At 39.2% G+C, this 15,932-nt stretch overlaps 1 protein-coding gene across 11 annotated transcripts in view; it reads left to right on the forward strand.

Annotated features, from left to right (window-relative positions):
• celsr1a (cadherin EGF LAG seven-pass G-type receptor 1a) overlaps positions 1-15,932 on the forward strand; it is a 60,330-nt gene that overhangs the window by 40,259 nt on the left and 4,139 nt on the right. For 5 of the 11 annotated variants that reach the window (XM_077544587.1, XM_077544581.1, XM_077544582.1 and 2 more), the window contains 20 exons: positions 13-126; positions 1,288-1,462; positions 1,528-1,669; positions 2,152-2,272; positions 2,907-3,090; positions 3,480-3,581; positions 4,684-4,778; positions 4,868-5,077; positions 5,642-5,825; positions 5,906-6,049; positions 6,128-6,311; positions 8,183-8,350; positions 8,429-8,555; positions 8,631-8,831; positions 11,187-11,361; positions 11,441-11,553; positions 11,628-11,707; positions 11,837-11,963; positions 14,069-14,194; positions 14,265-14,398. In XM_077544587.1, the coding sequence (XP_077400713.1) occupies positions 13-126; positions 1,288-1,462; positions 1,528-1,669; positions 2,152-2,272; positions 2,907-3,090; positions 3,480-3,581; positions 4,684-4,778; positions 4,868-5,077; positions 5,642-5,825; positions 5,906-6,049; positions 6,128-6,311; positions 8,183-8,350; positions 8,429-8,555; positions 8,631-8,831; positions 11,187-11,361; positions 11,441-11,553; positions 11,628-11,707; positions 11,837-11,963; positions 14,069-14,194; positions 14,265-14,398 (2,906 nt within the window). Of the gene's footprint in view, positions 1-12; positions 127-1,287; positions 1,463-1,527; positions 1,670-2,151; positions 2,273-2,906; positions 3,091-3,479; positions 3,582-4,683; positions 4,797-4,867; positions 5,078-5,641; positions 5,826-5,905; positions 6,050-6,127; positions 6,312-8,182; positions 8,351-8,428; positions 8,556-8,630; positions 8,832-11,186; positions 11,362-11,440; positions 11,554-11,627; positions 11,708-11,836; positions 11,964-14,068; positions 14,195-14,264; positions 14,399-15,932 lie in introns of all 11 variants that reach the window. The other 6 variants (XM_077544579.1, XM_077544578.1, XM_077544580.1 and 3 more) reach the window with 3 other exon arrangements.

Below are 15,932 nucleotides of genomic sequence, written 5' to 3' on the forward strand. Positions count from 1 at the left end.
TTACCTAAGCAGAAATCAGTGGTGATTGGCAACGACCTGCCGGGTTTGAAGCTTCAAACTCTTCATGTTGGAGGTTTACCTGGAGAGGGCAACCACGTCAGGAAAGGATTTGTTGGCTGCATACAGGTCAGTACAGTTTAGTCGGTATTGTTTGTGTTTGGACACCATTATTGAACACATTTTAACAAACATAAAGAGTGGGCTGGGTGAAATGGACTTCAATATTTGTTTTAAATTGTTTTTAAAATGAAAACTCAATTGCCTATTTTAGTAGATTTGTTTCCTCTCTTGCTAAAAAAAACAAACAAAAAAAAAACATCCTTGTGATTGCCCCCTACCTCCTGGTTGGAAAAGTCGCTAAATATCAAGAGCAAGTTGCTTAGTGGGTAATAATCACCTTGCTTTTTTAAACCAGCTCTTCTCGTGTCAGCAATGCACAACGATAGCTGCAGAAATTCAATTTCACCCGACTGTTTGGGTCAATTTTTAGTCGTTTTGATGCAAAAAAAAAATTGCTAAAGGACATTATTTCACAATAAAGTGTGATGATTTTTCATAAAGTGACCTAAAATACACACAAATTAACATTTTTGAAATGGCATCCTTTTGTACAAGTGCTACAAATTTTGTGTACACTGAGCCTGTTCCAGGTCAAATTTAAAAAGTGGTAACAGTGTTCCTGAGAACTGTCTGTGTAGCCATAACATTTTGCACAGATTCCCGGACAATCAAGCACCTGTTGTCTTAACCCCTTCATACCCAATGATGGTTGCAGTGGACGTGACATATTTGCGTGTCTAAACCAATAAAACGCACAATTTGGATGATGTCAACACTTCTGGTTCATGATTGGATCTTAACTAACCAATCGCAAGTTGATTTGCATGATCATGTAAAAAATGTTGCATATAAGCTTGGTAAGTTTACAACACTTTGCAGCCATATTATCCTGGCGTCCACTATAACAAATAAAAACATGAGATAAAAAAAAAAAAATCCATGCTGTTTTTATGTGGGAAAAGAGTCAAAATCAGCATTAAAAAAATGTTGCCAAGCAGAAAAAAATGCGGGTCTGAAGTGGCTGCGAAGGGTCATTCAAACAATAAAAGTTCGATATTGCGATTCAATACTTTAATTCATTTTTTCAAGTACAAAATCAACTTTGAATTGTGTGCATAAAAAATGAACAGCATTTTTTTAAAATGGTCACAAAATTGATTAATGTCCCAGCCCTCCATGAGCATAAATGAGAAGTGGATCAATCAGATTTCTGCACTTCTCTGTTAGGGCGTCCGCATGGGCGAGACGTCTACTAACGTGGCCAACGTGATCATGTCTCGCGGCCTGAAGATCCGCGTGGAGGAGGGCTGCGACCTGGCCGATCCGTGCGACGCCAACATCTGCCCCGAGAACAGCCACTGCAGCGACGACTGGAGCACCCACACGTGTGTGTGCGACCCAGGTAGCAAGCGCCGACACCGCCCACCCGCCACCAGTCACAAATCCTGAAGGGTCTTTGTCTTGAAGGCTATTTTGGGAAAGAGTGCGTGGACGCCTGTCAGCTCAACCCGTGTGAGCATGTTTCCAGCTGTGCTCGCAAGCCTAGTTCCTCTCATGGCTATACTTGTGAGTGCGGTCACAACTACTACGGACAGTACTGCCAAAATGAGTAAGTCCCTCCTTAAAAACGTCTTCTACCGTATCTACAAAAGGTTTGATTGGCTCGGTCTTAAAATGGATTCTCATCACAATAGCTAAGAAGGCTTTAATATTAGAAATCACAAACCGAGAGGCGTCGTTCATTCAACCCTGTCGTAGCAGGCAGGATGTTGGATTTCCCCCGTCATGCTTGGCTGGTCCTCCAAAGATGTTTCGTCTCCGTGTTCCCGTTTACCGCCACTCCTTATGTCACTAGTGCGTAACTGCAGATCACATCAGTCTTATCAGAGAATGTTTGTGTATTTAAACGGCCGAGTCACACTTGGGAAGAAAGATTTGGAGGAAGTTTATTGTAGATCCATCAAACAAATAAGGAGCAATCAGATTTTCTACAAGCTGGTAATTCCGTAGCCCTGAAGCTGTTTGCAAGCTAAATCGCAATGATCTCATGGTATGATTGCAAACAATGTTTTTGACAATTTCTTTAACCAGGGTGGAGAAGCCGTGTCCTCAAGGTTGGTGGGGCAGTCCTGTGTGCGGGCCCTGCGGCTGCGACGCAAGCAGAGGATTTCATAACGACTGCAACAAGACGACGGGAGAGTGTCGCTGCAAGGTATTGTCACGTTACGCGGCGGCAGAAGCACTCACCAGTCACCGCTTTTGCAAATGAGTTCCATCATCTCCTTAGTGTTAACAGGCTGAACAATTCAGTTCAAATCAACATCACACAATCCTAGAATGGAATTTTCAAATATATTAATAATATTATGTTATTCAAAATAATCAATTTTTAAATACATTTTGTGTAATATGACCAACATGTAGTCATCCATATTTTATGAATTTTCAATCACTAACCCATTAATATAATAGTTTCTATGTTCATTTCACGAAATAAAAACTTTATTTTTCTGATAACAGTGAACCATTCAAGGTATCGGTACTCACGACCAATACTGGTATCAGTATCCTCTAGTCTTGAGGCCATTTTACGACCAGGAACTAGAAATTAAAATAATAGAAAATTACCCTATATTTAATGCAATTTGAAGAAAAAATGCTATAATGGCATATATAGGTCTTTCGTTAAAATGATCTATCATTGTTTTTGAGGGAATCAAAAGTACTAGTAGTATCGGCACAGTTGAGTACTCGTACTCGTACTCGTATTGGTCTGAAAAAAGTGGTATTGACCATCCCGATTATAGTATTTGTACTTTATCAAGATTGTCTACTGATTGGTGCAGGAGAACCACTACCGGCTGGAAGGAGAAGACACCTGCTATCCATGTGACTGCTTCTCTGTGGGCTCGGAGTATCGAACCTGCGACCCGGTCACCGGCCAGTGCCCCTGCAAGGGCGGCGTCATTGGCCGCCAGTGCAACCGCTGTGATAACCCCTTTGCTGAAGTTACACCCAATGGATGCCAAGGTATATAACTGGAAATATTCATATTGTGGATGTGAGTCTGAAAACTTTTGTCAAAGATTGTCAGAGTTCAGCTTGTTTGAATCCAAACAAAGAGACAAATGGTGTCGCTCACATCTGCTGGTCCTGCGGTCGAGCTAACTTTCTGCCTTTGTCGCCGGCCAGTCAAGCAGAAGAGGAGAGCCTGCCGTTTGGGCTGTCTTGGCAGTGGGAGAGCGCACGCACAATACAGTAGCACTGAATAGAAGACAGAAGAAGAATGGTGCCGATGGCGCTCAGTGTTTGACCTAATAGAACGTGCTCGGACTTTCAATTGGCGCTCAGTCCATTCGGTCATGTTTGTGCTCATGTCGCATACACAGCAGGCACTGACGAAAGCCTTCCTTCCACAGTTGTGTACGAAGGCTGCCCCAAAGCGTTTGACGCCGGCATTTGGTGGCCCAAGACCAAATTTGGACGGCCGGCCGCCATGAACTGTCCTAAAGGATCCATCGGTGAGTTGATGATCCTATGAGGTGTCCTCAGGGACAACTGAGGTGCCGTCGCCATGGCAACATCTTGTTGTCGCCGCAGACCAGGATTATTTTAGCTTTGGAATTTACATTTTAGTTAGTTTTAAATAGTTTTCAAGGTGGTTCTGTTAGTTTTGATTAGATTTAGTTTCAGTATTAGTTTTTTATTTATTAATTTTTTTTATGTGTATTAATTGTGCTCAATTATTTAACTCATTCACTGCCATTGACAACTATAGACGTAAAAAATTCATTTGAACTATTTCTATTAGTTTAACATTTTTCCCACTTTTGTTAACAAGAGTATGAAAACCTAGTTTTTTTTATTGTACATTACGAACAGATATAATTTTTAATATTAATCGTGAGTTAACTATTGAAGTCATGCGATTAATTCAAATTGTAAAAAGAATGTATCGCCTGAAATTTTTAATTGTAATACTTTAACAGTTCTAGGTTTTCATACTCTTGTTAACAAAAGTGGAAAAATGTTAAACTAATAGAAAAGGTTAAAATAAATTTCTGACGTCTATAGCCGTCGACGGCAGTGAATGACCTAATGTACACCATTGTAAAATGAAAAAAGTAAAGCATTTCTTACCTGTTGCATTTCGGCTAAGTTAAATGGAAAAAGCAGGCGAGCCGAGCCATTGGAGCCAGAAGTCAAGCATGAAAAATTGTCGGCTAGGAGCGAAGTCATCTGAAGGTGCTTTTCTATTGGCTGCTGCTCGATGACGTCACTTCAGTGTGACACACTTTCAAAAGTCTTTATTCCGGTTAATATCGAAATGAATGTACTTACAATCACATTTAAAATCATCCCCAAAGACTCATGGATTAAATTAATGACCAAAGACTAAAACAAAGCTATGATTATAGTTAGTTTTAGTTAGTTACCATTAGTTGCCGCAGACTCATTGGGGAGTTTGCTGACTTTTTATTCTTCTTTTCTATATGACAAGAAAGACACTTTAAATGTAAATAAAGCGATTTTAGCTGTGGCAAACTTGCGAGTGCATGTTTTTTTGCTCTTATTATAACGTGGTTTATTTATTATTATTTATTCTTGAACACTTGTGTTTAGGGACTGCCATTCGCCACTGTAGCGATGAGAAAGGCTGGTTGTCGCCTGAGCTTTTCAACTGCACCACCGCCTCCTTTGCTCAGCTCACAAAACTGGTGATTACTGCACAAAAAGTAGAATTAATGACTCGATGCAATATCCAGCCTCACCTACGGCTATTTTAAAATAACTTCTCCTCACCTAGAACGAAGAACTACGTCGAAACAGCTCCAGGATGGACGGCGATCGCTCCAAGAGCATCGTGCGTTTGCTCCACGGCGCCACCAACGACGCCAGGAGCTACTATGGCAATGACGTAAAGACGGCCGCACAGCTGCTGAGCCATGTGCTGCGGTACGAGAGCCGGCAGGCAGGATTTGACCTCACTGCCGCGAGGGATGCAGAGTTCAACGAGGTACTTCAGTCATGTGTAGTATGAAACTCTACTTAATTAATTTGCTCCCCCCAAAAAACGTTTGAATGTTTTAAGTGTCCCAAAGACGTTTTTATGTGTTTTTTTAAATATTTTTTTTATGCTAGAGCATACAGAAAGCTTTGAAGCAGCCTCTGAACTGTAAAGAACGGATGACGCAATGATAGTAATTAGGCAGCAGACTATAAGAGATCAAACAGGGTCTTGTTGCAAACAAGCTGCTTTCCCCACTGTTTTAAACAGATTGGTGAATAATGATGAAACTTATCTCTAATTTAATGCTAATTGCTGCAAACCGGAAAAAGATAGAAATATACTTTTTTCCCCAATGAAAGAAGAGACTCTAATCTTTCTTTTGGTAGGTTCCATGTTTTTATAGCAATACAACACAATGTTCTATGGGCCTTTGCAAAATCAGTCAAAATCCAGTAAAACAGCCGGAGCGAAGGGGTTTACTTCAGTGAAAATGGCTGCGAGTGAATGAGTTAAAAACTCTTGAAATCTGCTTCTATTCATAGTTGAAACCCGAAATACTGTATGTTGTAGAATTTGATTAGAGCCGGAAGTGCCATTTTGGACCCTGACACAAAAGCGCACTGGGAGCAAATCCAGAAGACAGACGGCGGTACTGCCCACCTGCTTCGGAATTTTGAAGACTATGCAAACACTCTTGCACGGAACGTGAGGAAGACCTACCTAAAACCCTTCACCGTTGTTACAGACAACATGAGTGAGTCATATGTATGTGCTGTATATGACACCTCAACATTTTGTTCATGCTTACATCTTCTTTCCTTTCTCCTCCAACAGTATTTTCTGTGGACTACCTGGATGTGTCTGACCCCCAGAAGGCAACATTCCCCCATTTCCATGACATTGAGGAGGAATATCCAGAAGGGCTTGATTCTTCTGTGCACTTCCCTCACTTCAACCTGCTTCGTCAACGGCACAAAGGTAAGAAAACCCTTCACTTCAATACACCACTTTATTGTGGTTTCCTTTCTTTTTCACCATTGTACTTGTCTAAATCAGTGGAGCCCACTACGGCACCTGTAGCACAGACCGGGTCCCCACCGGTGGAGGGCCACACGTCATACGACAGGAGCCGCCGCCATCTTGAACCAGCTGTCCATCTCCCTGTTGCCGTGGTGATAGTGTACAAATCACTGGGGAAGCTGCTTCCGGAAAGATTTGACCCGGATCGCAGAAGTCTAAGGTGGATAGAATTGGATGGATCAGAGTTATAATTAGGGATGTTCGATACCAATTTTGTTTTGACCGATACTCAAATCTTCAGTACTCACCGATACCAAGTGCTGATACCATTAGTACTTATGATACATACAATTTCCAACAAAACAATGACAGATCTTTTTTTTTAAACGACATATACAGTATATCCCAACTACAGCAAATGTCCTTAAAATTGAACGAAATTAATGGAAATTGTATTTTTTCTATTTGCTTGTCATTTTGCATAGAGCACACAATAAAATGATTTTTTTCTTTTATCGATAAATAAAATGAAACAAATAGTCCAGTGGCCCAAAAAAAAGTCCCAAGCAAAATATGTGGTTGTACAACGTTTTAAGGAATACAGTGAAGTGCAAAGAAGTCAATTCAATACAATAGGGCTTCGAGTAATTTAGTAATATGTAAGAATTCCTAAAGCTGTTTAGTTTGTGATGTTTAATTATATCTTGTTTTGAAATCCATGCTTTTAATTTGGAAGGCTGCTCTATATTTCCATTTCCCGTTTCACGCTCTCCGTTAGTCATTCATTTCTTTTAGTATACATTAAACCCAAAGAGAATCAAAAAAGCCACATTACAAATATAATGTAGTATGTATAATCAGCTATAATTAGTGTCTGCGAGGGCTAGTGCTCTATGACATACGAGGCAATTAAGTGCATGGCAAACGTAAACGAGGCAATTAAACACCGTGAAGTTGAGCTACAAACATATATAACACACATTGAACCACAGATATAGGTGATATTACGTACTTACTTATTTTCAGTAATGCACACCGAAATAGTACCTGCCTGATCGTATCGCAGTTGAACACGTCTATTGGCTAGAAATTATCCATTTGACGACAAACATTGGAAATAAAATATTAAAGATCTAATCAAAATAACAAAATGTACAAGCTGAAATGGTAAAAACTTACAAACCTAAGAATATAAAAGCATGATATATTGAAATAATAATGAAATAGAATGAATAAATGATAAATACACAAATGAATTGCTTGAGATGTGACAAATATTGTCAGTTTAGATTGCTAATGGGGTCCTATTATCATTAAGACGTATGTATTGTGATTTGTAAACTGCTAAAAAAGAAACCAAACCGTATTTTATCTTCAAGTATCCTGCTTTTATATTCTTAGGTTTATTTACGTTTTGACACTTTCAGTCCATATATTTTGTTATTTAAATTACATTTTTAATATTTTCTTTCCAATGTTTTGACATCAACCGGATTTTTTTTCAAATAACTTTATTGAACAATTGTAAACGGATATTCTGCAGCCAATCCTGTAGCGTGACGCCATCGGTAGGCGACCCCGAGACAATCTGGCAGCCCGATCACATCAACTAGTATTGGTACTCGCCCTAACCTAGTTATAATAGTTTGCCATTTTTCATTATAGTAAGTTTTTATTTAGTTTCGACTTTTGAATTTAAAACTCTGTTAGTTTTAATTAGTTTATAGTGCAGGTGTGTTACTTTTTTGTTATATTTTTGAAAATGCTTTGTTTTCATTTAGTTTTTATTAGTTTTAGTATTTAATTTTATATTTATGTTTAAGTCAAGTGTAAGATAACATTTAAAAAATAAGGTCACTATGTATTGTTTACTACAGCAAACTGTAATTTAAAAATAACCTGAAAGCTCACATTAACAAAGGTGAAAACAAAATACATCTTTTCTACAACTAGTTATTAGTAGCTAGTTTTATAAACGTGAGATTCTTTTTCTTTTTTTTAATCCTTTTATTTATTTTTTTATTTTTTTGATATCCATAATAACCTTGATATCGATCAAATGAGGCAATATTCGTATGCTCGTCTTTCCAGGGTCCCTAACCGTCCGGTGATCAACACAGCAATCGTGAGCGCCACAGTACACAGCGAGGGTCCCCCACTTCCGTTGGTCCTGGACCCCCCCATCACGCTGGAGTACTCGCTACTGGAGACGGAGGAGAGGACCAAGCCCATCTGTGTCTTCTGGAACCACTCCATTGCGTGCGTTAGACTCACAATGCTCAGAAGATGTCATTTTTGCTTTCTGCGTCAGTGCTGTGTTGATGTGTGTGTGTTCAGGATCGGAGGGACGGGCGGTTGGTCCTCCAAAGGCTGCGAGGTGCTCGAGAGGAACAACAGCCACATTAGCTGTCAGTGTAACCACATGACCAGCTTCGCCGTGCTCATGGATATGTCCAAAAGAGAGGTACTGATGTCACCTTTAACATTCCGTCCAACTTTTCTGACCTTGCCATCATTTCTCTCTCCGCTCTTCTCGCAGCACGGTGATGTTCTCCCGCTGAAGATCGTCACCTACGCCACGGTGTCCGTCTCGCTGTTCTTTCTCCTGCTCACCTTGATCCTGCTGTGCCTGCTGCACCGACTGCGCTCCAACCTGCACGTCATTCACAGGAACCTGGTGGCGGCGCTCTTCTTTTCCGAGCTCGTCTTCTTGCTTGGCATCAATCAGACGGACAATCCGGTGAGAGCAATTGTTTTGTTTGTACCTAATGTTGTAGCCTACTTAGAAGGATCTGTATTTTATGCTAATAAGAGACAAACTAGACCAATTTAAATGTCTGGTGATAATATATGGCAGGTGATGTCAAACTTTTGGATCTAGGGACCCTTTACAGTGGAGACATTTTTCCACACTCTATCCTTAATTCTCACCTATTTACTTTTTTTGTGGCAATCCACTTCGTCCATGACAATCACAATATGTTTATGTGGTTAAACAAAAAACAATTTGTTTTATATATTTTAATGAAATGTATGTGGAGCCCCCGAACCCCAATACGGTGCTCAATCGTGTGATCTGCGGCAAAGAGTAAGCAGCAAATTTTTTCATGATGGTCCCTTTTTGCTTCATCACTTGCTGTGCAGCGGGCCTTTTTCCTTATTTTTTCAAAATAAAGTTGTAAAAAGAACAAGGAAGCAATCTTTAATAGACAATGTTTTGAGGAGTCATAACCTTATGAGAATAAAGCAGTATTTTTTTTTTTGTCTCTATATTATGATATTAAAGTAAAAAAATAATGGGGAATTATTATTAATTATCATGATTATTATTCTGGGGAAAAAAGATGCTTCTTCTAAAAGAAATATGACCAAATTCACAAAATAAAATATTCTAGGGGTGTCAAAATTTGTGTGTTAATTTTGAGTTAATTTAAAGTTCCTTTATCGATACTATTTTTTTTTAAACACACGGTTGATGACCACCCCTTACTTGGAAGGCAGGTAGGCTACTGGGGGGATTCCAGTCGCAATGCAGCAGATATGTCCACAACAAAATTTACCAGTAATAAATGTGATAATAATGCATATTCTTGTGGAGACTGGGGTCCAATTGTATTTTACAATTTTAACTCATTTGCTCCCAAAAACGTATAAATATGTTCTATTTTAAATGTTTTAGGTGTCCCAAAGACATATTTATATGTTTTTTAAAATGTTTTTTATGCTAGAGCATACAGAAGGATGCAGCTTCTCAACTGCAAAGAACGGTTGAACAAATAGTAGTTATTACACAAACGACATACAAATGCGATTATGCGATCTAGTGGCAAAAAAAATTACCTCAACACAAATCAATATCACATTAGTTTTTTACAGTACAGTACATCGTTTTAATTTTAACTCAATTTTATGAATTTGTAAATTACTGTATCAAACACAAAAGATGCAGCCATATTTCTAATAGTTTAAAAAAAAATCCACTTTTATGTTAATAGTATGAAAACTTATATAGAATATTTTTTGGTACATTTGTTTTTTGTAGATTTAGAACAGATATAACATTTGTGATTAATCACGAGTTAACTATTGAAGTCGTGCGATTAATCACAATTAAAAACGTAATCGCCTGACACCCCTAAAAGTTTTGTTGTAAAAGAATAAATAAATAAATCCATGTGAGATTTATTTGACAATGTGTCACAATCATGTCTTCTATTGGCACCAAGCTGATGTAGCTGATTGGTTTAGTTTATTATATTGCCCACTGCTCCTAAATGTGGGTATGCACTTTTTAAATCATTCAGCGTAATAATGTATTGCAAATTAAATTGATTATTATTATTATTATCTTAGGCTCGTGGACCCCAAATTGAGAGCTTCTGGTCTCAACTAAAATAATGTCATAGTAACAGCTTGGAACGTTTACAATATGTGTGCACGCGCACACACACACACACACCTTCTGTGGGATCATAAGATGTGAGAATACTTTGAAGTCTACAGTACACACACACACACGCACGCCTCCCTGAGTGGAGACATGCTGCGACTGGTACCTGTCTCAAGAAACAGGCCTCACAGCCCTGAGGCAAGCATTCTAATTGAACCTGATAAATCTCTCCCATGTGTCATTTTTTTTTTTTGGGGGGGGGGCACTTTGCATGTCTTGGGGAGGCATTAGAGCAGGATTTAAATGTGCTTTTAGTCCACCCTGGTGGAGATAAGAGCTCTTTGTACCTCCAGAGGGGATAATGGGTCATTGTTGGCTTTCTGGAACTTCTCATCTGCATCCAGAGCTTGTAAACGTTAATATAGCTTCAAAGTTTGGAATGTGAGGTTCTTAGCTTGTTTTCAAGTTGCAGTTAAACAGGTGAGGGAGTGTGCGGAGGGCGGACCACCTGCAGGATGACTGATCAAGCTGCCATATTAGTTTTTCTGTCTGTCTGATCTCCCCCGCCATAAATATGGATATTGCAACTGTTCTTTGGCTAAGTGCATTCCTCCTTCCAGTAGAAAAAAAATGCCATGGAAACCGGGAGGGAGGAATGTTAAATGTTAAATTATATGCTCTAGTTTTGAATTCCTTCTTTCTCAGTTTGTGTGTACAGTCATAGCCATCCTCCTGCACTACTTCTACATGTGCACCTTCGCGTGGATGTTCGTGGAGGGTTTGCACATCTACCGCATGTTGACCGAGCTACGCAACATCAACCACGGCCACATGAGGTTCTACTACGCCATTGGCTGGGGCATCCCAGCTATCATCACTGGTAAACTAAAAGCTAAGGTTACCTTCCTGGACTCGAATTCAATTCTTCACGGCTGCGCTTGGGTTTCCTTCTGTTTTAGGCTTGGCTGTCGGCCTGGACCCTCAGGGTTACGGCAACCCCGATTTTTGTTGGCTGTCTGTGCACGACACGCTAATATGGAGCTTCGCAGGACCCATATTTGTTGTGGTCTTGGTATGTTTTTGCCCTGAAATATTCAACAGTGCAAATCATCAAAGCAGAATTACATATTATTTTTGTATCAATAGGTGAACATAGTAATCTTTATCTTGGCGGCGAAGGCATCCTGTGGTCGCAGGCAGAAAGCAGTTGAGAAGTCAGGTGCTATGTAAGCGCACACATCTACAAATATCACATGCAGATTATATGATAATATAGGATTAAATCGGGCTCTTCAATATGGTCTTAAAATGAAATTGCAGATTTTTAAAAAATCATTTGCCGTGTACCTTTTCAGCCCAGCACTTCGCATGGCCTTCCTGCTGCTGCTGCTCATCAGCGCCACCTGGCTGCTCGGCCTGATGGCAGTCAACAGCGACGTGCTTACCTTCCACTACCTGTTTGCCGGTTTTAGCTGTCTGCAGGTAAGCACCTATTGCAACTAATCTATGGCCCTTTTAAAGGGGAGGAAATGTGCCAATTGCATACAGTAGAGTGAAACCAAGCCTTACCGCACATAGCAAATATCTACAAGTAATTGACTCCTCCCCTTAAAAAAAAAGATAATCGGCAATAGATGCCACATCTCGACAAAGTATAGTTTTCTATTAAACGAGACAATGGCCTGAATAAAGGAAGCTCCTCCTTTCACTTCAACATTCACATCAAGATGGCATAAAAGCAATATTTTAATTTTAGACCTGAGCAGAAAGACCACAAAAAGATGAGGTTTTCAGTGAACAGAGGATCGTTTCGCAATAATTCACTAGTGCCAAACCTCAAATATGTGGTATTTACCTCTAAATGGCACTGGAATTAAAAAGTAAAAAATAAAAAGTCAAAATGTTAATGATAAACAATTTCACATTATGAGAATGAAGTCGAATTTTTTAAAGGAAAAAAATTTGATTGACATGAGAACAAAGTAAAGATGTTAGGATAAAAAGTCTTCTTTTTTTTTTAGAATAAAACTTATTCTTCCAAGATAGTATCAGAATTGTTGATATTAAATTGATTGTTAATAACGATTGAGAAAGTCAAATGCAAAGATACAATTTTGGTCTTAAAGTTTTACACCAGTTTGGAAAAGGTGCCATTATTCGTGTGTGTGCGTGCGTGTATATATATATATATATATATATATATATATATATATATATATATATACATATATATATATTTATACAGTATATATTTGAATAAGAGAATAGGATATAATAGAAAAAACAAGTTACGTCGGCTGACTGGTTAGCACGTCCGCCTCCCAGTGCAGAGGACATGGAATCGAGTCCGGGCTTCGGCCTTCCTGGGTGGAGTTTGTATGTTCTCCCCGGTACTCCGGTTTCCTCCCACATTCCAAAGTCATGCATGGCAGGTTAATTAAGCACTCCAAATTGTCCATAGGTGTGATTGTGAGTGTGGATGGTTGTTTGTCTCTGTGTGCCCTGCGATTGGCTGGCAACCAGTTCAGGGTGTACCCCGCCTACTGCCTGAAGCCAGCTGGGATAGGCTCCAGCGCCCCTCGCGACCCTTGTGAGGACAAGCGGTTAAGAAAATGGATGGATGGATGAAAGTTTACACTTCTTTAAAAAAATGTATACGGGTGTGACAGAAGTATGTATGTAGTTATATACAGTACACTGCAAAAAGGACTGTCGAAAATTTAAGAAAAAAATATAGTAAAATAAGAAAATTACTAATTACTTTAAATAAGCAAAATTATCTGCCAACACAACAAGAAAATTTTACTTAAATTACCTGTAAGATTTTGAAAAATAAGAAAATAATACTAGGCCCACATCAACCACTGCGTTCTTGAAAATAGTATTTTCAGACTAAAAACAAGTAATGTCGACTTTTTTCAAGCTGTAATAAATATAACTATTTTCTTAAAATACATGAGTATTTTTTATACACTTAGATAACTTAGCCTGAGTGTCAAGCAGGGAGGTAATCCTCACAGTACTTAAAACTGGCTGTTAATACCTCAATGCCAAGACTGCTTGATCAAATAAGATAATTAAGTAATAAGTATCTTAAAATGAGCACAATGGCTTTGCCTGACAATTTCATTTTAAGTAAAAATAACTTGTCAAATCAAAATAAGCAAATTTAGGTTAAATTTAAGAAATTCTATCTTACTTAAGATTCCAGTTTTTACAGTGTAGCACTCTTCATACATGCACCATACACATACTCAAAGTGTGAAAACATCCATAGGACAACATAAAAAAACACACACACAACAACCTGAGAACTATGTTAAAAAAAGACATGGCAGGGCACTGAGAAACTATGTGAGAAAAACCACCCACTTTGCTTTGAGCTAAGGTAGGTAGAAGTAATTGTTTTATTAGGTTTGTTCTCTTGGTCACCAGCGGCCAAATGAAAGTATATACTTATTTTGACTGATAAGACATAATTTTTTGCAAATTATTTTGTGGGCCCCTGCTGACTCAAGTATGAGAACCACTTCACTCAACAGTGCAGTTTGGAACCATCATTGAACACAATTCCCTTAAATTTGCAGGGCATCTTCATCTTCTTTTTCCATATCATCTTCAACAAAGACGTGCGGAAGCATCTCAAGAACGTCTTCACAGGGAAGAAGAACCTCGCGGAGGAGACGGGCACCACTCGGGCCTCTTTGCTCACGGTGACGGGAAGCTTTTTTTTTGGGCTCTTTTCTTTTCGCTTTTTCGCTGACTGGTCATCGTCGTTTGCAGCGCTCTGTCAACTGCAACAATACGGACGAGGGCCACACGTACCTGGCGGCCATGGGCGAGTCCACCGTCTCCCTGGACAGCACGCTCAGGTCAGGAAAGAGCCACAGCAGCTACCTGGCTTACGCATTCAGGAGGTACAGCACGCTCACTGACCGCATGGCCGCTTTTACTTACGCTCTGTGCATGCATGACTCACAAGCACTAACACGCCACAAGCTCATCCTTTGGGCACGCACACACACATTTTGATGAAAGGCATTTTACTCTTTCTCGACTAAAATCCATGGACATTTTTAAAAAGCAACTCAAGCCCCAAACACATACAGTACAATCCCCACAAAAGTTAAGGATATTTGTATGTCAGGTGAAATTTCAAGATGCACTACAACCTTACAGTGAACTGAAATTGACCTTCTCTAAAGTGCTTCAGACTTTCTCCAGCTGCAAGGAGCTGAAACACAACATTTCCAAGGATGTTGACCTTTGCTGTTCTGTGACACGCACAATATCTTGGTTTCAATCTGCCGATTACATTCTGTCAGTGCTTTTCACACTTTTTACACTAAGTGCTTCCTCAAAAAATACTTAGCTCTCCTAGTAACACCATAATGAACCACATTAAAATACACTTGATTATTGGACGGAAAAAAATTAAGAATGTATTGAATTGTAATATAAATGTTTGAAAAACAGTCTGTTCTAAAAAATAAATACAAATAAAATAAAACTAAATGGAGGTGTGTTGTGCTTAAATGTTAAATCAAAAAAAATACAAATAAATCACTGTTCAATTTTGCACAGTTGGAGCATTCTATCACCATTAGTGGTACATGCACCACAATTTCAGAATAACTTTTTTCTTTATTTTGTATTTATTTACTTTGCTTTTGTGTATGTATAATGTCTATCCAGTGATTTGCATTTGATATGATTTTCTGAGGGTAGTGGAATCCATTACAACACGCCCTCCTGCCTTCATGCACTGTTTATTGAATTGTGCTAAATAAACAAAACAAGAAACTAGTTTCTCAATTTCCTCCCTCGCCCCATAAAACAAAACAAAACAAAAAACAAGTATCCCTAACCTTTTGTGAGTATTAAACATTAATTATGCACCCTCCCCTCTTATTGTTGCCCGTCCTTGGGTCCTTTGAAAGAATTCAAGGTTTGTTGTTATTGCAGTGTGTACTGCATAGCAATTCTGCTTGCATGGCTTTTGCCACCACTTGGCCTCACTTTACACCAGTGATTCTTAACCTGCGTTCGATCGAACCCTCGAGGTTCGGTGAGTTCGTCTGAAGTGTTCGGCGGAGGACAAAACACACACTCGAGTTATTGACTGCAGGGAATTTGGTGCACTCAGTAGTCGACTTGTGACTACTATGATGGTACATCATGTGATTTCTTTATCTGAACCCTTCATACCAACTATGTCGAGCAAAAAAAAGAAAGTGATTGGACATACTTACAACATATATGGAAGGTATATGGTGTTCCACAGGGTTCAAATCTGGGGCCTCTGTTGTTTTCATTATATCTGCTGCCCCCGGGTTCCATTTTATGGAAACAGCGGCGGTCACAAAGTTGTCTCCAAATCTCCATTTTCAGTTGCTCCGGGATTGACTGGTGAACAGTCGTGCCCACAGTTTGGGAAACGTCCCTTTTATA

The sequence above is a fragment of the Vanacampus margaritifer genome, chromosome 15 (genome assembly GCF_051991255.1).
Source record: "Vanacampus margaritifer isolate UIUO_Vmar chromosome 15, RoL_Vmar_1.0, whole genome shotgun sequence".
In the NCBI taxonomy this organism is placed as follows: domain Eukaryota; kingdom Metazoa; phylum Chordata; class Actinopteri; order Syngnathiformes; family Syngnathidae; genus Vanacampus; species Vanacampus margaritifer.